The sequence below is a fragment of the Bombina bombina genome, chromosome 1 (assembly GCF_027579735.1).
Source record: "Bombina bombina isolate aBomBom1 chromosome 1, aBomBom1.pri, whole genome shotgun sequence".
Classification (NCBI taxonomy): domain Eukaryota; kingdom Metazoa; phylum Chordata; class Amphibia; order Anura; family Bombinatoridae; genus Bombina; species Bombina bombina.
This window is the reverse complement of record NC_069499.1, coordinates 56287083-56313673: the sequence shown is the minus strand read 5'-3', so window position 1 is coordinate 56313673 and position 26591 is coordinate 56287083. Positions and strand designations below refer to the sequence as shown.

The 26591-nt window shown below is 41.4% G+C and overlaps 1 protein-coding gene across 2 annotated transcripts in view; it reads right to left on the bottom strand.

Annotated features, from left to right (window-relative positions):
- Positions 1-26591, bottom strand: part of NGB (neuroglobin) — an 80137-nt gene that overhangs the window by 19014 nt on the left and 34532 nt on the right. For both annotated transcript variants that reach the window (XM_053697371.1, XM_053697372.1), the window contains one exon: positions 24511-24630. In XM_053697371.1, the coding sequence (XP_053553346.1) occupies positions 24511-24630 (120 nt within the window). The remainder of the gene's footprint in view (positions 1-24510; positions 24631-26591) is intronic.

The window sequence follows — 26591 nt, the reverse complement described above, 5'->3', positions numbered from 1 at the left end:
AGTTCCTACTAACCCACAATTATTTTATCTTTGATAAAGAGTTTTATCTTCAATTATGCGGAACGGCAATGGGGGCGAAATTCGCCCCCTCGTATGCCAACTTATATGTGGGTTGGTGGGAACTCCAACATATCTACTCATATCAAAATCCATTTATACACGACACCGTTTTTTATAACAGATTTATTGATGACATGATTTTTATAATTGAGGATAGGGATCATGGGGGCATTTCCATTGCTCATTTTTTGGAATATTTGAATACCAATACTAACCAATTAAAATTTACAGGCGAGTTCAATTCCCATATAGTCAATTTTTTGGATTTGACATTGGAGGGAGTGGAGGACGATGGAACCATTATATCGAGTACTTATAGAAAACCAACTGCTGGTAACACCATTTTACATGCTCAATCAGCTCATCCTCCCCACCTGCTAAAGTCTATTCCAAAAAGTCAATTTTTAAGACTAAAGAGAAACACTAACAACGATGAAATTTATTCTAATCAATCCAATGAACTAAAAAAGAGATTGCTAGCCAGAGGTTACAACTCAAGTCTATTAGATAAAGCACAGGAAGATGCAAAAATGGATTGTACTTCAAAACAAACGAAATCACATAGATCTTTTTCAGAAAACGCAATAGTGTTCAGTACCCCATTTTCCAACCAGTACAATGAAGTAGTTAACATCCTAAAGAAACACATTCCACTACTTAAAAATGATCCTTTAATATCTAACTCAGTGTCTAACTTTAAATTTGTTTCTAGAAAGCCAGAAACTCTGGGCTCAAAGTTGGCACCTAGTATGATACAGACCAATAATTTGTCCTCCCCCACTTGGCTACATGGCAGTAGAAGGGGAAATTACAGATGCCATAATTTCAACTGCAAAGCCTGCAAGTCGATCATTATAGGCAATAACTTTCACTCTAAAAGCACGCTGAAAACTTATGCAATCAACTTCTATGCCACTTGTAGAACCAAGTGGGTAGTATATGTACTTAACTGCAATATTTGCCATCATCAATATGTAGGCCAAACCTCTCGTGAGTTTCGAGATAGAGTTAGGGAACATTTGAAAGATGTTGAAAACTTCAATAAAAATTCAGCAGTTGCCAAACACTTTAATGGTTTGCATTTAACTGGTGTTCCCAATTTTGGAGCGCAAATCATTGAAGTAGTTCACAGACCTACCAGAGGAGGGGATAGACATAAACTCCTTACAAAAAGGGAGTTATTCTGGATTCTAAAATTAGAAACCAGACACCCTAAGGGTATCAATCTGGAATGGGACATTTCTTATTTTATAGACTAATGCTCAAATATGCATTCCTTAATTCAAAAACACATAATAACTATTATTAATAACAATCCTCAATTGCATATAGGCATTTTTTCCTATTTTTGATGTTCTCCCTTTCCAGATTGACGATTGCTAACAAAGCCAACAGCATATTTATATATACATATCATAGATCTGTAAAACAATATCCCTTATTTTCCAAAACATCCATTATTTTCCAAACATGACTCAAATTTTGCTGATTGTAGATTAACTATATACTTATATACCTCTAATATTGCCACCATGCCCTAATGCTTGCTAACAATATTTGAATATATCGTCCTAGGTTTAGTTTCTAGCCATGGATTTGTTCAGTTTACTGTTCATTAGGCATTTTGCATTTACAAAGTTTAGATAATTAATTAGCTATATAAGTTTACAGACATACATTAATATGTCTTTAATGTTTCTATCCATAACAGCCTGTTAGTATGCATTCAAAGATTCTTTTGTACCTTCAATTTTATTACACTTGTTGATTTTAATATTTCTTAAAATGCTGTCAGTGTTCCCTTCAGGGTGATGTCCGATTGCTGCAGTAACTGGCTGTTGATTGGACAGTGATCCCTTTAAGTACACTTCAGATATGTTTAGCACTAGCTCCTATGACTAAGCGCCACTAGGGGGCGCGAAACGCGTCAGGACTGCTACTCCTGCTTACCTGCACCTTGATGCAGCTTTTATATTTTGTTCAATAAAGACTCCTGGATTTTATCTTGCCCCTGAGTGCTCAGATCTCTGGTTTTTTTGGATTACTCTTTAAAGGCAGCATCGCAGAGGGGCGTTTTACTATACATCACAATGGGTGGCGATGCTAAATATTCCAAGCAGCATCGCAATCGACACTGGCAATGTTCAATAAAGGATCCCTTTTAAATATATAGCACACAACCTATGTACCCCTAAACCTACCTAACCATCGCAAACTAACGCTGTACTAACGAACCCCATAACGTCAATAGACAACCGCAATAAACTTCCTAACCTATTAACCCCTATACCGCCAATAGCCCACTGCAATAAACTTCCTAACCTATTAACCCCTATACCACCAATAGCCCACTGCAATAAACTTCCTAACCTATTAACCCCTATACCGCCAATAGCCCACTGCAATAAACTTCCTAACCTATTAACCCCTATACCACCAATAGCCCACTGCAATAAACTTCCTAACCTATTAACCCCTATACCGCCAATAGCCCACTGCAATAAACTTCCTAACCTATTAACCCCTATACCACCAATAGCCAACTGCAAGCACCCCATACACTACTTCATCCCTATATTGCCAATGCCCCCTAACCTATTAACCCCTACACCACCACTACCCACCAACGCAAACTACACCTACACTAAAAAAACTAATTAACTTCTAACCCCCCCCACGTAGTCATGTCATGTATAATGCATATTAGTTTAAGTATTGTATATAATTTAATATGTAGTTATTTTGTCTTGTTCATTTTATTATGTTAAAAATAAATATATATTTTAAATGATATATTTAAGTTTAAAATAATAAAATGATTCATTCACTCATTGTAACATTGTATATAAATGTAGCAACATACAGTAGCTCCTATAGTTTTAAAAGGGAGGTTTTGTTTCTTTGTATACTTTATTAGTCAGGTAGATTGCAGACATTACGTAGGTATAGGCATTCTGTAGGAGTTAGCCGTGCGTGCCAGGGGAAGTATAGGGAAGACATGACGTAGGTGTAGGTATTGCGTGGGAGTTAGTTGGGTGTTTCAGGGTAGTGTACTTAAGATGTGACATAGGTGTAGGTGGTATTAGAGAGTTAGCTGGGTGTTCCAGGGGAGTATATTTAGAGTATGATGTAGGTGTAGGCGTTCCAGGGATGTACTAAAAAAGAGGGGGAAAACAGAATTTATGCTTACCTGATAAATTACTTTCTCCAACGGTGTGTCCGGTCCACGGCGTCATCCTTACTTGTGGGATATTCTCTTCCCCAACAGGAAATGGCAAAGAGTCCCAGCAAAGCTGGTCACATGATCCCTCCTAGGCTCCGCCCACCCCAGTCATTCGACCGACGGACAGGAGGAAATATATATAGGAGAAACCATATGATACCGTGGTGACTGTAGTTAGAGAAAATAATTCATCAGACCTGATTAAAAAACCAGGGCGGGCCGTGGACCGGACACACCGTTGGAGAAAGTAATTTATCAGGTAAGCATAAATTCTGTTTTCTCCAACATTGGTGTGTCCGGTCCACGGCGTCATCCTTACTTGTGGGAACCAATACCAAAGCTTTAGGACACGGATGAAGGGAGGGAGCAAATCAGGTCACCTAAATGGAAGGCACCACGGCTTGCAAAACCTTTCTCCCAAAAATAGCCTCCGAAGAAGCAAAAGTATCAAATTTGTAAAATTTGGCAAAAGTGTGCAGTGAAGACCAAGTCGCTGCCTTACATATCTGGTCAACAGAAGCCTCGTTCTTGAAGGCCCATGTGGAAGCCACAGCCCTAGTGGAGTGAGCTGTGATTCTTTCAGGAGGCTGCCGTCCGGCAGTCTCATAAGCCAATCGGATAATGCTTTTAAGCCAAAAGGAAAGAGAGGTAGAAGTCGCTTTTTGACCTCTCCTTTTACCAGAATAAACAACAAACAAGGAAGATGTTTGTCTGAAATCCTTAGTAGCCTCTAAATAGAATTTTAGAGCACAGACTACGTCCAAATTGTGTAACAAACGTTCCTTCTTTGAAACTGGGTTCGGACACAAAGAAGGTACAACTATCTCCTGGTTAATATTTTTGTTGGAAACAACTTTCGGAAGAAAACCAGGCTTAGTACGCAAAACCACCTTATCTGCATGGAACACCAGATAGGGCGGAGAACACTGCAGAGCAGATAACTCTGAAACTCTTCTAGCAGAAGAAATTGCAACCAAAAACAAAACTTTCCAAGATAGTAACTTAATATCTACGGAATGTAAGGGTTCAAACGGAACCCCTTGAAGAACTGAAAGAACTAGATTTAGACTCCAGGGAGGAGTCAAATGTCTGTAAACAGGCTTGAACCTAACCAGAGCCTGAACAAATGCTTGAACATCTGGCACGGCTGCCAGTCTTTTGTGAAGTAAAACAGATAAAGCAGAGATCTGTCCCTTCAGAGAACTTGCAGATAATCCTTTCTCCAAACCTTCTTGTAGAAAGGATAGAATCTTAGGAATTTTTATCTTGTTCCATGGGAATCCTTTAGATTCACACCAACAGATATATTTTTTCCATATTTTATGGTAAATTTTTCTAGTTACAGGCTTTCTAGCCTGAATCAGAGTATCTATTACAGAATCTGAAAACCCACGCTTTGATAAAATCAAGCGTTCAATCTCCAAGCCATCAGTTGGAGGGAAACCAGATTCGGATGTTCGAATGGACCCTGAACAAGAAGGTCCTGTCTCAAAGGTAGCTTCCATGGTGGAGCCGATGACATATTCACCAGGTCTGCATACCAAGTCCTGCGTGGCCACGCAGGAGCTATCAAGATCACCGAGGCCCTCTCCTGATTGATCCTGGCTACCAGCCTGGGGATGAGAGGAAACGGTGGGAATACATAAGCTAGGTTGAAGGTCCAAGGTGCTACTAGTGCATCTACTAGAGTCGCCTTGGGATCCCTGGATCTGGACCCGTAGCAAGGAACCTTGAAGTTCTGACGAGACGCCATCAGATCCATGTCTGGAATGCCCCATAATTGAGTTATTTGGGCAAAGATTTCCGGATGGAGTTCCCACTCCCCCGGATGGAATGTCTGACGACTCAGAAAATCCGCTTCCCAAATTTCCACTCCTGGGATGTGGATCGCAGACAAGTGGCAGGAATGATCCTCCGCCCATTGAATTATCTTGGTCACTTTCCCCCAGTGATGTCTGAAATAATCTCTTTCAAATCAGGTCCAAATAATGTTTTACCTTTGAAAGGAATGTTAAGCAATTTTGTCTTGGAAGACACATCCGCTGACCAAGACTTTAGCCAAAGCGCTCTGCGCGCCACGATAGCAAACCCTGAATTTTTCGCCGCTAATCTAGCTAATTGCAAAGCGGCATCTAAAACAAAAGAGTTAGCCAATTTAAGTGCTTGAACTCTGTCCATAACCTCCTCATACGAACCAGAAACACGCTGCCGTAGTGACAGGAACAATGCATGAAATTGGTTGTAGAAGGTAACCTTGCTGTACAAAAATCTTTTTAAGCAAACCCTCTAATTTCTTATCCATAGGATCTTTGAAAGCACAACTATCTTCGATAGGAATAGTAGTGCGTTTGTTTAGAGTAGAAACCGCCCCCTCGACCTTGGGGACTGTCTGCCATAAGTCCTTTCTGGGGTCGACTATAGGAAATAATTTCTTAAATATAGGGGGGGGAACAAAAGGTATGCCGGGCCTTTCCCACTCTTTATTTACTATGTCCGCCACCCGCTTGGGTATAGGAAAAGCGTTGGGGGGCACCGGAACCTCTAGGAACTTGTCCATCTTACATAATTTCTCTGGAATGACCAAATTGTCACAATCATCCAGAGTAGATAACACCTCCTTAAGCAGTGCGTGGAGATGTTCTAATTTAAATTTAAATGTCACAACATCAGGTTCAGCTTGATGAGAAATTTTTCCTGAATCTGAGATTTCTCCATCAGACAAAACCTCCCTCATGGCCCCTTGAGATTGGTGTGAGGGTATGTCAGAACAGTTATCATCAGCGTCCTCTTGCTCTTCAGTGTTTAAAACAGAGCAATCGCACTTTCTCTGATAAGTAGGCATTTTGGATAAAAGATTTGCTATGGAGTTATCCATTACAGCCGTTAATTGTTGCATGGTAATAAGTATTGGCGCACTAGATGTACTAGGGGCCTCCTGTGTGGGCATAACTGGTGTAGACACAGTAGGGGATGATGTAGTATCATGTTTACTCCCCTCATTTGAGGAATCATCTTGGGCAAAATCATTATCTGTGGCATTACTGTCCTTACTTTGTTTGGACACCATGGCACAATTATCACATAAATTTAAATGGGGAGACACATTGGCTTTCATACATATAGAACATAGCTTATCTTATGGTACAGACATGTTAAACAGGCTTAAACTTGTCAACAAAGCACAAAAAACGTTTTAAAATAAAACCGTTACTGTCACTTTAAATTTCAAACTGAAAACACTTTATTACTGAATATGTGAAAAAGTATGAAGGAATTGTTCAAAATTCACCAAAATTTCACCACAGTGTCTTAAAGCATTAAAAGTATTGCACACCAAATTTCAGAGCTTTAACCCTTAAATTAACGGAACCGGAGCCGTTTTCAAATTTAACCCCTATACAGTCCCAGCTATATGCTTTGCTGAGAGGCCCCCAGACTAAAAAAGGTGTCCAACACAGTGCCTGCCGTTTTTTAAACGTTCCCCAAGATTATAATGCCAATTATAAGCTACAATCTGCATAATATGCCCCAATAAAGCAATCGTTTTAGCCCATAAAAATGTCTACCAGTTTTTAAGCCCTTTTTTAAGCCCTTTATTCTTTTATATTTGACTAAGAAAATGGCTTACCGGTCCCCATGAGGGGAAATGACAGCCTTCCAGCATTACATGGTCTTGTTAGAAATATGGCTAGTCATACCTTAAGCAGAAAGGTCTGCTAACTGTTTCCCCCAACTGAAGTTACTTCATCTCAACAGTCCTGTGTGGAAACAGCAATCGATTTTAGTTACTGTCTGCTAAAATCATCTTCCTCTTACAAACAGAAATCTTCATCCTTTTCTGTTTCAGAGTAAATAGTACATACCAGCACTATTTTAAAATAACAAACACTTGATAGAAGAATAAAAACTACATTTAAACACCAAAAAACTCTTAACCATCTCCGTGGAGATGTTGCCTGTGCAACGGCAAAGAGAATGACTGGGGTGGGCGGAGCCTAGGAGGGATCATGTGACCAGCTTTGCTGGGACTCTTTGCCATTTCCTGTTGGGGAAGAGAATATCCCACAAGTAAGGATGACGCCGTGGACCGGACACACCAATGTTGGAGAAATAGGAGGGGCAACCCCACCAAAGTGTACACACATAAAGCACTCCTGAGTCCAATTTACACTTGGTAAAATGTAATTATGTGGCACAGAAGGACATATGTCTCCAGAACTAAATATGGGTATTAGACAGAATTGTTAAAATATAACTTTTAATAAGAAAAAAAGGGTACAACTTAAAATTACGACCAGTGGCAGAGTAAACGTGATATAAATAAGAAGTAAGATGCTATGGACCAACAATAGACCTAGTCAGAGAGGTTTCTCAAGTTATCATAATACTAGATGTATTGTCTAGATCTGGGAAGGATCACCTCTACGCTCTGAGTAATCTATATTAAGCCTGTGCCTAAAGGATTAATGAAGTGCGCACTTAACACCACGCTCTAGATTGAGGTTATAAGGGTAATAAAATTAGCGATATACGCAAATAGTGGGAGTTAGCTATAACCAATTAGAATACAAGGGTAACTAAATATAAATGCAGAGTACTTTATATATATAATTCTATGATGGTGTATTGCTAGTCCAAGACTGCAAACAATAACACTAATACTTATTAAATATAAAGCCACTGTATTTATAGTGAAAGCATCAATATTACAGAGTGTAAGAAAAAGTATCTAATTCAGCACAATATTGTTACCTTCGCAATACAAGGATGTAAAGGACATGATTGGTGCATACTTTATTGTAAACACAACTTAGATAGATTGATATTACAGAGCTGCTGCTGGATAGTTGTGTTTGTTGAGCAGTGTGATGGGGTTAATACTCCGATGGATTCCACACACATATCCTAATCAAAGTACAGGTTCCAGGGGTGTAACCTGTAATTTGATTAGGATATATCACTAGCAGTGTGATATATTCCAATCTCTCAAGTGGCTATACTTTGCAGTGTGAGGAAGTTAGTGTAGGTTTAAGGAATGTAAGGTCACACAGGCATTATTTGAAGTGTTCCTACACAGAAACCGTGTTTGGTTTCAGTGAGAGCACTGTCTGCGCTGTGTAGGCGCGCTGAAAGTGCTGACAAGTGGTGATGTCAGCAATGTTTAGCTGACATAGCACTCCCTATTATATCCTATAGGAGACACATCCCCACTGGCCAACACTTTTTTAGAAAATATCGACAGACCGATGGACTGTCAATGCTTTGAATATCGGGGCCTCAATGAGCCTATTTCTTTAGAAGAATTGCAGAAGGTTCTTAAAGAATTACCATCTGGAAAATCTCCTGGACCAAACAATTTCACTTATAAATATTACACTATGTTTCAAGAAGTAATATCCCCTCATCTACTGACATATTTCAATACTATAGATGACACTCACCCTTTTTTAAAAAACAGCTCTAGACACCCTTATAGTTGTACTTTTAAAACCAAATAAATCTCCAGAATCCCCTTCGAACTATCACCCCATCTCATTATTACATTCAGATATTAAAATGTACTCTAAATTACTAGCGAATAGAATAAACCTCTTATTACCAGAACGTATTCATCCCGATCAAGTGGGATTTTCACCCAAAAGTGAGGCGAAAGACAACTTGGTCAGGGCCTTGAACTTAATATTCCATGCACAAGAGTGCAAGATACCTTTAATCATACTATCTACAGACTCAGAGAAGGCCTTTGACCATGTTGCATAGGACTTTCTCAAGGTTACTCTGGAGCATATTCAGAAATATTATAATACAGCGTATATTCTCTCTATATACACAACAGAACGCAAAGGTTCTCTTAAACTGTATATTATCCCACTCTTTCCCGATCTAATATAGGACCAGACAGGGATGCCCATTGTCCCCTTTACTGTTTGTATGTGTAATTGAAACATTAGCAAAACGAATTAGACAAAACCCCAAAATTATAGGTCTCAATTTAGGTACACAATGTTATACTATATCATTATTTGTTTACACTGACAAATATGGAGGTTTATATACCTCTTCTAGTCGATGATTTCCAGACATTTAACACCCATTCAAATTTCTTACTAAATCTCTCTAAATCAGAATTCTTAAACATTACATTAGACCCCATCATACTAGATCAAGTTAGAAGGGTATCTCCATTTAAATGGTGCCAAACTTCTCTGGGTATTAATCTTGTCTCTTTCACTGAATTACTCTTTGCACTCAACTATGCCACTAAAGAACAATATAATAGCAGATTTTTCGAGATGGAAGTCCAAAAAACTATCTTGGCTTGGACTAAATTTTTTAAAAAAAATGAATATATTCCCTAGAATCTTATATGTCCTCCAAACATTACAGATTCCTATTCCCGAGAATTATCTTTCTATACTGCAACAGGCTTTTAGTGACTTCACTTGGAGCAAAAAAACATCCTAGAATAAAAAAGAAGATTATGATGGTACCAAAAATACAGGGATGATTGGGAATGCCAAATCTATAATACTATAGATATGAAATATTCCTTCAGTGTATTCTAGATTGGAGTATCCATAAACACTATAAATGATGGGTGGCCCTAGTGCACAACATAATTAATTCTTCACATAATAGTAGGGCCTGTTGGGCCATTAAAAATCTAGGAACAAAGCTACCTACTACAAACTCATTACTCAAGGAGACTTTTTTAATTTGGGACAAAATTCTACTCCACTTGCCACATATTTTCTCTAGACCCTCTCCACTAACCTCTTTAGTTAAAAATGGAGAATTAGAATTAGGACATCACATACTTACTCACTGCTTTCTTTCACACACTACTGATTTCCCTGTATATATATATATATATATATATATATATATATATATATATATATATATATATATATATATATAGGCTAATAGAAAAGGAACAAATCAAGTCACAGGACAATCTCATTGATCAAGGATAGAGCCATTTTAAAAACTGGTTTATTTATAGACGAGTTTGTAGTTTTTTTGCAAACAACCTCAAGCTAGAAATATGACCAGACCTCTAACTAATTTTAAACGCCTGTGCTTAAGAACCCCACCAATCAGCCATACTCTATCATTAATATATAAGATTCTAGTATGTGTTTTCTCTTGTTATAGTCTGCCATATATAGAAATCTGGGAAAGAGATCTGAGGATGCTTATTTTACCACAAACAAGCTCTTAGATATTTCAATCCATTTAAAAACTTCTATATCTTTGGCAGCGTTAGAAATGAATTCTACATATATGGTACCTTACTCCCCCCAAAAAAATGGAAGAGTAGAGATTCCCTTGTTTAAAAATGTGAATTTGTAGAGTTATCGAGCGCCTTGAATTAAAAGAGCTTTACTATTTAAAACAAAAGATAGAAATATATTTAGAACTAACAGTTACATGGGAAAACTACCTTAAAATGATGGTAAATCCGAGTGTTTAAAAAACGCTAGGATTTATCATCACTAAGAATAAACTGTAGTTTCAGTTATCACTTATTAAAAAAAGTGTGCTAATCTCACCATTTCTGTGCCATGGCAGCTCGCTAAAGTCAGAGCCTCCCGCCGGCAACAACACAGCGCTCTTTACCAATGAGGTGACATTTCCACCTCTAAACTAATAGTCATGCCAGGATACAGAAAACTGTCAGATCATACGCACAGCTATTGGTTTAGAGGTGGAAACATCAACTCATTGAAGAAAATCGCTGTTGCGTGGGCAGCCGGAGGCTCTGACTTTAGCGAGCTGCCACGGCACAGACAGGATGAGTTTAGCACACTTCTTTTTAATAAGTGATAACTGAAACTACAGTTTATTTTTAGTAATGATAAATACTAGTGTTTTTTAGACACTCAGATTTACCAATGTATCTTATACACTTTGTTGAGTTAAATAAAGTTGATTCACAAAATACGAATATAAATAATACGTTCCACTTGTATTTACTTTAGCAACATCTTACAAAAGGAGCAAAGAAGACTTGTGGAAGGAGAGTTAATGGAAGAGGCATAAAACTTCTTAAAAACAAGTCTACAGATAATAGAATGAAAAAAATGTCTATCATTAAACAATCCACCCAGATTCAAAACCTTTTTCTTACATTAAACATGTAAAATAATAATTCCCCTTATACAGGGCAAGAGTACAAATTGCGCAGCAAATCTGTTTACCGCAGTTGTGAAAACACTGCATGCGCTATGGCTTTTTCGCATTTTGAGTTGCACAGCGATTAGCCTGCATAACCCAAACAGTCAAATTGTGAGCGCGTTCATGTATTCCTCATAGAAGTCAATGGAGAAGACAAATAGAAAAAAAAAACACAAATAAAGCCCATGACATATTCTCCTCAAAAAGTGTACATGAAAATGCGAATATTTCATATTGTGAGAATGTTTTCGTAACGGAATATGTTCTATTTATTTCTAAATACATATTTCTCTATATATGTGATGATTTTGGACTGATATATCTATTTATAGCGAGATGTATATGAATATATATGTGTCTAGATATCTTGAGATCTATATGTGAATATCTCTTTGAAAATTCATCTGAGATATTGTTTAATGTGCATAAGATTGTAATGTAAAATCTTATCATTATCTCTCTAGTTATACATATGTCTATACATATAAATCCATGTTTCTCTACGTATGTGTTACGGTACCAACAGGATACCAAGGTTAATACCAGATGAACAATGTCCTGCATAGGGAATCAGCAATTCACAACCCAGCCAGTTTTCAGGTTTAAAACAGAATGACATTTATTAAAGGCTAGATGCCTAGTATTTATACAGATTTTGACCCCAGATGGGGGTTGAAAGACTGTTGTACATTACATGGAGGGAACAAGCCCTTTGACATGATACAATAGAATTATATTACTTAAACACTTCAACCACAAGACACTCTTGGCCCTTCTTATCACTTAGGCGTTTTCTCTCTGGAGGTGATCAAACAATAGAATGCTTAGCACTAATTAGATTATAGCTGGAGCCAGCAACTCTGTCTTTAGAAATTAGTTTCTTAGCTAAACACAATTAACTCCTTCAGTCCTGACAGAAGGGTCTGTCACATATCTCCCCCGTTGTGGAACACTCCGGCAGACCCGGCTTGACCCTTTGGCGGGTCAACCTGGGGATGACCGGACTAGGAGGTGGTAGGCATGTCAGTTTGCCAGGACAATCCATCTGTATTCCCGTTATGAGAGAGAATTCCTGTCCATACAAAGAAGGGTTCAACTTCCTCAGTGCCCAGACTAGGGCTAAACAGTCCTTCAAAATCCCATCAGCTTCTTTACGAGTTTTCTGTACCTGCTCTTTATAGGTATCCACAATCCCTTCATACTGACATAGGGTGCCCTTGAGTTGCTGCACCTCACTATGAGCCAGCGTCAGCTTCTCCTCAAGTGTCGCTAAGTTTGTCTTTAAGGTTTCATGTCCCACTCTCAAGCTGGTGTTTTCTGCAGTCTGTCGGTGCAGCTTGTCTAGCAGAGATTCACGTTCTAAACGTGCTTTTTCCTCTGCGCTCCTCTTCTCCTTCATCAGCGCATTGTAACGGGACCTTCACATATCAATAGCGGATAGAGATTTACTGAGCTCAGCGTCCTGGGGCTTAGCAGCAGGTGGGTCAGTCTCTGCTGCACGGATCTGGGCACGGGTAGTCACAGAGTTAACATCAGCGGGACCCATAGGAGCGTAGGCAGAAACAAGGGGGGCCAAGTCATTTCCAAGAAGAACATCAGCAGGTAAGTCCTTCTTGACCCCCACATTCACAGGTCTAGCGCCCACTCCCCAATCCAAATGTACCCTGGCAACAGGTAGGCTGAACACATCGCCCCTTGCTACCCTCACAGCCACAGTGTCTCCAGTGTACTGTTTCTCAGACACCAAGTTCTTTTGAAGCAAGGTCATGGTAGCACCAGTATCCCGTAGACCACTGACCTTCTTCCCATTCACTTTAACCAGTTGCCGGTTATTCCGGTGGGCAGCTTGCACAAGGTCTGCCTCATGTAGGATGCTCCAGCATTCTTGCGCCTCTACGTAGCGGGCCGCAGGCTGAGGATTACGTGGGATTCCGCCGGCAGGTCTTCTCCAGGACTGCGCTTGGTTCGCTGCGTTTAGGGGACACTCTGGTCTTTTGTGCCCTAGTTGCTTACATCCAAAGCATCGAATCGGTTGTGAGTAGCCCCGCAAATTGAACAGGGCTCTCTGAGGGTAGTTCGTGGCCGGAGGCCGTGTGGTATAGCGGTGCGCCGGGGTTTGGTAACTGGCAGCTGCTGGGGTGACTGGGGGTCTGTACTCCACTCTAGCAGGGGGCTTAGTGGTAGCAGTGTCCAGTTTGCGGGCATCCGTATACTCATCTGCCAAGCGAGCCGCTTCCTGCAGGGTGGAGGGTTTACGGTCCCGAACCCACTCTCGAACTCCTGCGGGTAACTTGTCGAAGCAATGTTCCAACAGGAATAGCTGCAGCACCTCTTCCCCAGATATGGCTTGGCACCCCGCTATCCAGTGAGCTGCTGTGCGGTGCACCTTACATGCCCACTCAAGGTAGGAATCTCCAGCTAATTTAACAGTGTCTCTGAACCGCCTCCGGTATGCCTCCGGTGTAACCGCATACCTGGAGAGCAGAGCCTCTTTTACCGTATTATAATCCCTGACTTCCTCATCTGGAATGGCCCGAAAAGCCTCTCTGGCCCGGCCGGATAATTTTCCAGATAATATCGTGACCCAGTCCTCTGCGGGTACCTTGTGTAGTGCACATTGCCTCTCAAAATCCGCAAGGTACCCATCAATCTCTCCTTCTGTTTCCAGGAAGTTTTTAAAAGCTGCAAAATTTACTTTTCTCTTTTCCATCTTAGTCAGTATTGTAATAATCCCCCTCTTCCTGAGGTTACTGGCTTGTGTAGTTGCTCTTCTGGGCGATAAGGTTCATTCCGTCTCTTGCCACCAATTGTTACGGTACCAACAGGATACCAAGGTTAATACCAGATGAACAATGTCCTGCATAGGGAATCAGCAATTCACAACCCAGCCAGTTTTCAGGTTTAAAACAGAATGACATTTATTAAAGGCTAGATGCCTAGTATTTATACAGATTTTGACCCCAGATGGGGGTTGAAAGACTGTTGTACATTACATGGAGGGAACAAGCCCTTTGACATGATACAATAGAATTATATTACTTAAACACTTCAACCACAAGACACTCTTGGCCCTTCTTATCACTTAGGCGTTTTCTCTCTGGAGGTGATCAAACAATAGAATGCTTAGCACTAATTAGATTATAGCTGGAGCCAGCAACTCTGTCTTTAGAAATTAGTTTCTTAGCTAAACACAATTAACTCCTTCAGTCCTGACAGAAGGGTCTGTCACAGTATGTGTATGTATGTCAATGTAAAATCCCTGCGTCTGATTTTTTTCTAACACCCGAGATCTCCTCTCTTTTATCCCTTATAACTTTTGTGTGCAATATTTTTATAAAATATTTTTTATTAGACAGTGTTAATATGAGCGTAACTGTACTTTGTAATGTATTTTTTAAGTGTTTTGTGAAACTTTTATGTTACGGAAAAATGTTAACTACAACTCTTCGAGAATGGAAAGGATTGTTGCTTAAAAGGTTAATAGATTGTGCGAGTGCAATCGTGATTTCTCAAGACTTGTAATACCTGCGCAATGGAAATTGATTGCCAAAAGACCATATTGCGTGTGGAAAACCCATACGGCGCGACTTGTAATCTTGCCCACAATATTTTAGCTTGATTAGCATAACAAACAGAGCCTATGTCCATTCTTCCAAAACTTTGCTGAAGGAAAAGATGACCCATTGGAGGATGAGCAGAGAAACCATAAAAAATGCTTTTTGGGTAGAAAATTGTAAAATGAATAACATACTGAATCTTTAGACACGTGCCACTGCTTAGGATAGTCTTAGAGCAGATGAAATCCAAAGTGCATCACCTATATCAATCCATCAAAGCTAAAATAAAGAACATTAAGAAACAGAAGTACTAAAAATTGTCATCCAGTGCTCATCTACATAAAAACATAATTTATGCTTACCAGATAAATTCCTTTCCTTCCTGGCAGGGAGAGTCCACGACTTCATTCCTTACTGTTGGGAAATACAACAACTGGCCACCAGGAGAAAGCAAAGACACCCCAGCCAAAGGCTTAAATATCCCTCCCACTTCCCCTATCCCCCAGTCATTCTGCCGAGGGAACAAGGAAAAGTAGGAGAAACATCAGGGTAAAAAAGGGAGCAGCTTATAAAAAAAAATTAGTTACGAAAAGGGTCGTGGACTCTCCCTGCCAGGAAGGAAAGGAATTTATCTGGTAAGCATAAATTATGTTTTCCTTTCATAAGGCAGGGAGAGTCCACAACTTCATTCCTTACTGTTGGGAAAACTATAGCTAAGCTCCAGAGGACACTGAATGAATAACGGGAGGGAACAGCCTGCAAAACTTTTCTCCCGAAAGCTGCTTCAGCCGAAGCAAACACATCAAACTTGCAAAATTTAGAAAAAGTGTGTAAGGAGGACCAGGTAGCCGCTTTACAAATCTGATCCATTGAGGCTTCGTTCTTAAAAGCCCAAGAGAAAGCCACTGCTCTAGTGGAATGAGCCGTTATCCTCTCAGTAGGCTGTCGTCCCGCTGTCTCAAAAGCTAAGCGGATGATACTCCTCAACCAGAAAGATAGAGAAGTTGTAGTAGCCTTCTGTCCATTACGCTTCCCTGTATAGATGGCAAACAAAGAGGAAGATTGTCTGAATTCCTTAGTAGCTTGAAGATAGAAAGTCAAGTACCACATCTAGATTATGAAGCAAACGTTCCTTCGCTGATGAAGCATTAGGACACAAGGAAGGAACAACAATTTCTTGATTAATGTTACGAGCCAACACCACCTTAGGGAGGAACCCTAGTTTAGTGCGTAAAACCGCCTTGTCAGCATGAAAAACCAGATAAGGGGGATCACATTGCAAAGCAGAAATCTCAGAAACTCTGCATGCAGAGACAAAAGCCAACAAAAAAAGAACCTTCCAAGATAACAATTTAATGTCCACAGAATGCATAGGCTCAAACGGAGCCTGCTGCAAAACACTTAGAACAAGAATCAGGCTCCAAGGCAGAGCCCCAGATCTAAACACGGGTCTGATCCTACTAGCCAGAGCCTTAACAAAGGATTGCACATTCAGAAGCTCAGCCAATCTTTTGTGTAGTAACACCGACAGGGCCAATATCTGTCCCTTCAGGGAACTAGCAGATAAACCCTTCTCCAGTCCATCCTGGAGGAAAGCTAAAATACTGGCAACCTTAACCTTATGCCAGGAAAAGCCATGCTCTTCACACCAGTACAAATAAGTCCTCCACACTTTATGGTAGATACAACGAGAAACTGGCTTACGAGTTTCAACCATAGTGTTGATAACACTCTCAGAAAACCCTCTCTTGGCTAAGACTAAGGGGCCTATTTATCAAAGGTCTTGCGGACCTGATCCGACAGTGCGGATCAGGTCCACAATACCTCGCTGAATGCGGAGAGCAAGACGCTCTCCGCATTTAACATTGTACCAGCAGCTCACAATAGCTGCTGGTGCAACGCCATCCCCTGCAGACTCGCGGCCATCCCCTTTAGACTGCTGTTTCATAACTGCTGTTTCTGGCGAGTCTTTGATCTGTGAATAAAATTCTCATGGATACAGAGTCTATTATAGTTCCCAGAAAATTCACCCTTGTACTTGGAGTAAGAGAACTCTTTTCCAAGTTTATCTTCCATCCATGTGATCAAAGAAGATTGAGAAGGAACTCTGAATGTTCTTCCACTAGATGAAAAGATGGTGCCTGTACTAAGATATTGTCCAGGTAAGGTGCTACCTCAATACCTTGTGTTCTGGCAATGGCTAGAAGAGCCCCCAAAACCTTTGAAAATATCCTTGGAGCAGTAGCTAGGCCAAACGGAAGAGCTATGAATTGGAAGTGCTGGTCCAGAAAAGCAAACTTCAGGAACTGAAAATGTTCCCTATGAATCGGGACGTGAAGGTATGCATCCTTCAGTTCTATTGTGGTCATAAACTATCCTTTCTGAAACAGAGGAAGGATTGACCGTATTGTCTCCATCTTGAAAGAGGGAACACTCAGAAACTTGTTTAGGCACTTTAGGTCCAGAATTGGACGAAAAGTTCCCTCCTTCTTTGGAACCACAAAAAGGTTTGAATAAAACCCCAAATCTCTTTCTGCTGTAGGTACCGGGACAATTACTCCTAGAGAGGAGAGATCCCATACACAACCTAAGAAGGCAGACCTTTTTTCTGGTCTTGTAGACAGACTGGAGAGTAGTCCTGTACATCCTGGAACCAAGCATCTGAAAAAAGAGACAGTCTGCCCCCTACTCGATCCGATACCAGATCGGGGGCCACCCCTTCATGCCGATTTGTTCTCGGCGGGCTTCTTAGTCTGTATGGGCTTATGCCTGGAGTGAGCCAGCTTCCAAGTACTCTTGGGCTGCTCAGACTTTGAAGAGGACTGCTGTTGTTGTGACTTGTCAGCACGAAAGGAGCGAAAATTAGACAGTTGCCGTCCCTTAGGCCTATTCTTCTTATCCTGTGGTAGGAAGACACCTTTCCCTCCGGTAACCGTAGAGATAATAGAGTCCAGCCCTGGACCGAATAAAATCTTCACCTTGAAGGGAAGAGAAAGGAGTCTAGATTTAGAAGTCATATCCGCAGACCAAGACTTCAACCAGAGAGCCCTGCGGGCTAGAACCACAAAGCCAGCAGCCTTTGCATTTATGCGAATAATCTGCATATTTGTGTCACAGATGAAGGCGTTAGCAATTCTTAGTGCTTTAATTCTCTCCTGAATATCCTTGAGGGGAGTCTCTACCTCAATGAGCTCCGACAGAGTGTCGCACCAGTAGGTAGCTGCTCCAGCAACCGCGGCTACAGCTGCCGCCAGTTGAAATAAAAACCTGTATATTGAAACATCTTCCTCAGAAAAGTTTCCATTTTCTTATCCATAGGCTCTCTAAAAGAAGAACTATCCTCCAGAGGGATAGTAGTATGCTTAGCCAGCGTAGAGACCTTAGGGATGGAGCCCACAAATCTAATTGAGAGTGAAGGACTGGGAATAATTTTTTTAAAGTAGACGAGGGGGAAAAGGAAGTTCCTACTCTTTCCCATTCGTTACTAATAATGTTCTCCATCTTGACTGGCACAGGAAAAGTCAGAGGGACCTTCCTATCTTCATAAACCCTGACTAATTTAGGAATCTTAGGTTCCTCAGGGAGTGTAGCCTCTGAAACCTCTAGTGTAGACAGGACTTCCTTCAATAAAAACGCAGATGCTCAATTTTAAATCTAAAAGAGGGTTCCTCCGCTGAAGGAGGTTTATAAACTGAAGTCTCCTACTCAGAAAGTTCACCCTCTGAAGCTACAGAGGTTAACTCCTCCTCGGATAGCTGTGATATAGTAGCTAAATCCAACAAATATTTAGATGACTCTAGGTCAGGAGAATTATGTTTAACCTTTCTTTTGCGTTTCTTAGAGCAAGGTAAGGCACTCAGAGCCGCAGACACTGCTGATTGTAACTGTCCGGTAAAGTTCGCTGGAAAAAGGCCCCCGCCAGATGGAGGATTAGATGAGCCACAGGGAACTGCATGTGGAGCAGGTAATGTAGAAAGGGTAGTAATTTCGCAGGACGCAGATTCCTGAGAAGTAGATGGCTCAGAAGGGCTAATAGGGCTTATGAGTATTAGCAGGCTTGTCTCCCTTCTTAGACTTTATGTTAAAATATTTTTTATTAGGGAAGAATACGATCACACTGAGTCAATAATTACACAGGTATGTCATGTACAAATTCTATACTAGTTATTCGTAGTCTCCTATACAAACATTGTAACCCAATATTACCTGACCAAAAATCTAAAGAATAATTACACTGTGTTCAGACTCCACCCTTCTTAGACTTTAGAACAGTGTTTAGGTAAATGGAACAAAATTGAGCAGGCGGGCAAACTACAGCCTCCTCACAATATAAACAGAAATTATTAATCAGTACAGAAGGAGCAGAACCTTCTAATGTAGTATCAGAGTCCTCCATAGCTTTGTATATACCCACAGAAGGACAAATAAAAAGAAATGCTTTTATTTAAAAAACGGCACCTTAATACTCCCAATGACTGGGACACTCACCACCTCCTAGACTCAGACAGCTAACAGTGAAAACGCTCTCCTTAGGAGTGATGTCTGCAGCAGGATCTTAGGAAATGAAAGAGACCACACTCGGTCACGTGGTGCGTAAGACAGGACTTCCCCTGCTATGAAAAAGGGCGCTAAGCTATTATGAGCTGCTGCGCAACACTTAAAAAATGAAAGTGAAACCTATTTGTTCCAAGCCAAAAAAACACAGCTTATGAGCCTAAAAAACTCTCACATTAAGCAGATATAAATCCCCAAGCTGTTCAAATAATCTCCCTGAAGGAGATATTAACCCTTGATCCTATCGAGGTATAAAGGAGCCACACTGTGACCCTGTTCAGCGTTTAAAGTGTATATATAAAAAATGGTCTTACCCTCCAGAATCCCTTCTGTGGAACAGACACAGCCTCTCAAGTGTGACAGTCTTGCAGCAGCGCTTCTAACATGGACTTGAGTGAGTAGCAGCAAGCAGTGAAACTCTTCAACACTGATTGCTCAGGAGCTGTTGGCGACAGTCTAGATGGGTTCGCAGAAAAACTATCCCTGCATCTCCAGACTCTAACTTTCATTAATACTCTCACTGAGAGGTTGATATGATTACTTAAAATTCCAGTCCTACTCATTACAGGACTATCCAAATCTTCTGGCACTTCTGTAGCACCTCCTATAGTGACGAAAGGCAAAGAATGACTGGGGGATAGGGGAAGTGGGAGCAATATTTAAGCCTTTGGCTGGGGTGTCTTTGTCTCCTCCTGGTGGCCAGGTGTTGTATTTCCCAACAGTAAGAAATGAAGTCATGGACTCTCCCTGCCTTATGGAAGGAAATGATGGCTGCACTAATACTTTTGTTAGGGACGGTGAGAATGCTAAGAGCACCATATACACTGGTACAACAGCAGGCATACTATACTTAGAAGGGTTGCATCTTCCTACTGCAGTGCAAATCTACATATAGGAAAGGGGCAGCTGATGGAGACTTCCCCAAAGACCTCTGGTAGGTTTTGTAACCTACTCTATGAAGAGATACACTACATTTTCCCAGTTGTTATGCAGTTCAATAGGGGAAATCATTGTTAAAGCATTAAAAATGAACAGAAACTAAAAAGGAACACAAAAACTCTACTGCACAAGGGATCTAAAGGCAGACACAGGCTATAGTAAGAACACTAGCTGTAGGAGGGGGATAAAAAACTTAAAAGGGCATAAAAGTCCCTTTATGATTAACCCCAGCTACATAAATAAAGTACAGGCCAAAGGCTCGGTAAACTTAATAACTATACACCTACACAATGCTCTCTATGTCTTTTCTGCTCTCTCTGTCTGCCCTTCTCCTAAAACTCACTGCATGTCCCTATAACAACAATCCCCACACTATGCTGTCCTCTCATGAACTACTCTGTTTCCTTAGAAACACTTCCCCCTCTAACTCTCCTGTGTCTAGTCATACCCGCTCCTACAAATCTCACCTTCTGTCACTCTCACTACTACTGCTTGCTGCTGGTGACGTCTCTCCTAACCCTGGTCCTGCAGCAATCACCACACTTTTACACTCTTGCTCTGTCTCCCACTGCAAAAACTCTAAGTCATGTAATACCTACAATCTCATCTCCATTAACCCACAGTGCTTATTCCCTTTCTTTTCCTGTGCCCTCTGGAATGCTCGCTCTGTCTGTCACAAACTTACAACTGTTCACAACCTGTTTGTTTCCAACGCTTTCAACCTTTTAGCAATTACTGAAACCTGGCTATCTTCCTCTGACACTGCTTCCATTGCTGCTCTCACACATGGTGGTCTTTACTTTAGCCACACACCTAGGCCAGGTGAGAGACATGGTGGCGGTGTTGGCATCTTACTCTCCTGCTCCTATCAGTACCTATCTCCATTTCTATCTCTCTCATTTTCTTTCTTTGAAGTCCACTGAATTCGCCTGTTCTCCCCCTCTCTCTCAGAGTGGCAGTTATCTATCGCCCACCTGGACCAACCTCCCAATTCCTTGACAACTTTGCTGCGTGGCTTCCTTACTTTCTCTCTACAAATACACCTGCTCTAATCCTAGGGGACTTCAACATCCCCCTTGACAACCCATCTGCCCCTGCTGCCTCTAAACTTCTCTCGCTCACTAACTCCTTCAGGCCTCTCACAATCCACCCTATTCCCTACACACCTCGATGGACACTCTATTGATCTGGTATTCTCCTATCTCTGCTCTCTCCCTGATGTTGCCTGTCGCCCATTTCCCATCTCAGACCACCATCTGCTCACCTTTAATCTTAATATACAGGCTAAAGCTACCCCCCCCTCGCCCCCGCACCTGTAGAAATCTGCACACTGTAGACCCTCCCCTACTCTCCAACCTTATTCAAATATGTCTCCCCCACACTTCCACGATATCCTGCCCTGACCTTGCTATAATCCACTAAAACAATACTCTCTCCTCTGCACTTGACACTCTCGCTCCGCCCCAACTTCGCAAAGCCACACGTCATCAGCTCCAGCCCTGGCAATCCCAGCAAACACGCCATGTGCAAAAATGATCCCGCACTGCTGAGCTTGCCTGGAGGAAATCCCGCTCTAAACCTGATTTCCTGCACTATAAGTTCATCCTTTACTCTTACACCTCTGCCCTTCACTTAGCTTAGCAAACCTACTTCTCTTCTCTTATATCCACTCACTCCTTAAACCCTAAAAGATTCTTCTCCACTTTCAACTCTCTCCTCTACCCACCTGCACTACCCCCCTCATCTGCATTCAGTGCTCAAGACCTGGGTGACTACTTTTTCAATTAAACACTTACCATCCGAAGAAACATCCCAACACAAGCCTGCAATCTCCCAACTTCGCTCCCAGTCACCCAGTCTGCCACTCTCTGCACCCTCCTCCCAACCACTGAGAGTGAAGTGGCTTCCCTATTGTCTTCCTCACACCTCACTACCTGCCCACTTGACCCTATTCCTTCACATCTAATACCTTCTCTGTCTCCCACTCCGGCTCTTACCCACATATTCAACCTATCCCTTTCTACCTGCTCATTCCCTGCCTCCTTCAAACATGCAAAGGTCACCTCCATCCTTAAAAAACCCTCCCTTGACCCTAACTCTCCTGCAAACTACGGCCCCATGTCACTGTTCCCGCTAGCTTCAAAAATCCTGTAAAAACTAGTTTTCGAACGTCTAACCCACTTTCTGTCCTCCAACTCACTGCTCGACCCCCTGCAATCTGGCTTCCTTCCCCAACACTCAACTGAGACTGAACCTCACCAAGATTACTAATGATCTCCTTTCTGCTAAAAACAAAGGCTACTACTCTATACTCATCTTACTTGACCTCTCTGCTGCCTTTGACACTGTTGGCCATCCCCTTCTCCTATGGACTCTCAGCTCTCTTGGGCTCTGTGACACTGCCCTCTCCTGGATTCACTCTTATCTCTCTAAAAGATCCTTCTCCATCTCTTTTGCTGGTGACTCCTCCTCTCCATTGCCTCTGTCTGTTGGAGTACATCAAGGCTCTGTCCTGGGTCCTCTACTCTTCTCTATTTAGACTTCTTCACTGGGTAAACTTATCAACAGCTATGGCTTCAACTACCACCTCTATGCTGATGATACCCAGATCTACCTTTCCACCCCTGCACTCTCTCCTTCTGTCAATTCTCACATCAGTGACTGCCTCTCACCACCTAAAAATAAACATGTCCAAGACCGAACTACTTCTAATCCCCCCTCTAACTCTACTCCAGTTTCTAATTTTTCCATCACTGATGGCGGCACCTCTATTTCCCCATCACCCCAAGTCCGCTGCCTCAGAGTCAAACTTGACTTAAATCTGTCCTTAATGCCCTACATCCAATTGCTCTCTTCATCCTGACACAACCACCTACGGAATATCTCCAAAATTCGTCCATTTCTGAGTGATGAAACTACTAAACGGCTAATCCACTCCCTGGTAATTTCCCGAATTGACTACTGTAATAACTTACTAACTGGCCTCCCTCTCCCCCACCTCTATCCCCTTCAATCCATCTTAAATGCATCTGCCAAGCTAATCCACCTCTCTCGACGCTCCGTTTCTGCTGCTCCTCTCTGTGAATCCCTTCACTGGCTCCCCATTCACAGCAGAATTAAATTCAAAATTCTCACCCTGACCTACAAAACCCTCACCAATGCTGCCCCACCCTACCTGTCCTTACACATCAACAAATATACTCCAGCCCGCCCCCTAAGATCCAACAATGGCCTGCTCCTTGCGTCCTCTACCATCACCTCCTCATGCTAGACTACAGGACTTCTCTTGTGTGGCACCAACCATCTGGAACGCACTTCCTCGTGCTGTCAGACTCTCCCCTAACCTCTCCTCCTTTAAACGTTCCCTAAAGACCTTTTTGTTCAGGGAAGCTTATCACCCGACTCATTAACAAATGAACTTCACTTACCTAACAGTTGCCCTCATCTATCTCTTCACTAATATCATTCTCACCTTTGCAGCCCCCACCTCCTGTTTCCCATCCTCCTACCCATCTAGTTTGTAAGTTCCCACGGGAACAGGGCCCTCAATTCCCCGTGTATTTGTCTGTAAAATTTTGTCTTTTATTGTATTGTTTCTCCATTGTACTTTTATCCTTGTACCCATGGGCAGCGCTGCAGAATCTGTTGGCGCTTTATAAATCAAGAATAATAATAATAATAATAATAATAAAGTACAGCATTGCTTATATGGAAAGCACCAAAGGCACCTCAGTCTCCAGTGTTGAGCAGCGGTGTGTGAATGTACTCGGGAGCTATACTCCTGCATCAGAATTGTCTATAAGTACACTCCTGGCCAATCTATGCTACAACAGAAGTAATGCCTAGGAGGGCTCAAAAGTCAACAAGATGTAAAGGGACAATTTAAATGTAAAGGTATAAAGAAGTCTAGTATGGTATACATGTCTAGGATGGTGTCATGAACAGATTATAAGATTCAGAGATCGTGATATTTGTTGGAGAATGTAGGTTCCTTACATTGAAGGATTCCAGTTTGACCCCTACAACCCGGTGCTTCCTCCCCAGATTAGTCAGATACTCGTCCAGCGATGGCAGAGAGTCCAGCTGGCTAACTGCAGCATCAATCACTGTCATGACCTAGGGAACAACACAAACTTAGTGTTATACACATACTAGCCTAAATGTACCAACCTTATAATGACTTGATGTGCAAATTCACATTTACTAACCGCGTCTCTCTTACAATTTACCATTTTAGTACTCAAAAAAGATTTTATAATCGATATGACAAAACATTAGCATTAGATGGAAATGATTAGCATATCAACATCAGCAGGAAGTACCTATAAGCCAATCAGCATTTAGCAAATAGCTACCCCCAATGAGCAGTATACTGATACTGCTGTATTAGTTTCAGTATAAATATAGAGTTTTTACTTTAATTTTCAAGAAAAAAAACTATTTCAACATGTTTAAATATTGTGGGGGGTTTTCAGACAAGGGAGAAAAATTCTTGAGTACAGTGTCACTTTAACCCCTTCAGTACTGGAATTTTTAGCGAAAAATACCAGAGAATTTGCAGTATTTTTGTTACCACTATTTATGCTTACCTGATAAATTTGTTTCTTTCCGGATATGGTGAGTCCACGCTTTATCAATTACTGTTGGGAATATCACTCCTGGCCAGCAGGAGGAGGCAAAGAGCAGTATCACTCCCCTTCCCACAACCCCCAATTGCCCAATCATTCGACCGAAGGGAAATGGAGAAAAAAAGGAGTAACATAAGGTGAAGAGGTGCCTAAGATTTATTAAAAAATAACTGTCTAGAAAAAAGGGCGGGCTGTGGACTCACCATATACGGAAATAAACAAATTTATCAGGTAAGCATACATTTTCTTTTCTTTCCTAAGATATGGTGAGTCCACGGCTTCATCAAATACCCAAGCTAGAGGACACAGGTGACTAGAGAGGGACAAGATAGGCAGACCTAAACAGAAGGCACCACCGCTTGAAGAACCTTTCTCCCAAAAGAAGCCTTAGCCGAGGCAAAAGTATCAAATTTGGAAAATTTGGAAAAAGTATGCAGAGAAGACCAAGTTACAGTCTTGCAAATTTGTTCCACAGAACCTTTATTTTTGAAAGCCCAAGAAGATGAAACAGCTCTCATGGAATGAGCTGTAATTCTCTCAGGAGGCTGCTGTCCAGCAGTCTCATAAGCCAAACGAATTATACTTCTCAACCAGAAAGAAAGAGAAGTAGCAGTAGCTTTCTGACCTTTACGTTCCCCAGAGAAACAAACAAACAGGGCAGACGACTGGCGAAAATCCTTAGTCGCCTGTAGATAGAATTTAAGAGCACACACAACATCCAAGTTGTGCAACAAACGTTCCTTATAAGAAGAAGGATTAGGACATAGAGAAGGAACAATAATTTCCTGATTAATATTTCTATCCGAAACAACTTTAGGAAGTAAACCATACTGAGTACGAAGAACCGCCTTATCAGCATGAAAGATAGCAATAATAAACAAAACCTTCCAAGATAGCAACTTAATATCTATGGAATGCATTGGCTCAAACGGAGCCTGCTGCAAAACTTTAAGAACAAGATTAAGGCTCAAAGAAGGAGCAACAGGTTTAAACACAGGCCTGATTGTGACCAGGGTCTGACAAAAAGATTGTACATCTGGCACGTCCGCCAGACACCTGTGCAACAAAATAGACATTGCAGAAATCTGACTCTTCAGAGTACTGACTGACAAACCCTTCTCCAGACCTTCCTGAAGAAAGAACAAAATCTTAGGAATCCTGACCCTACTCCAAGAGTAGCCCTTGGATTCACACCAATAAAGATATTTACGCCATATCTTATGGTAAATCTTTCTCGTAACAGGCTTGCAAGCCTAAATCATGGTCTCAACAGAACTAAGCATTCAATCTCCATGCATTCAGCTTCAGAGAAACGAGATTTGGATGAAGAAAGGGACCCTTAATCAGAAGGTCCTTCCTCAGAGGCAGTCTCCAAGGTGGGAGAGATGACATCTCCACTAGGTCTGCATACCAGATCCTGTGAGGTCACGCAGGGGCTATTAGAATCAC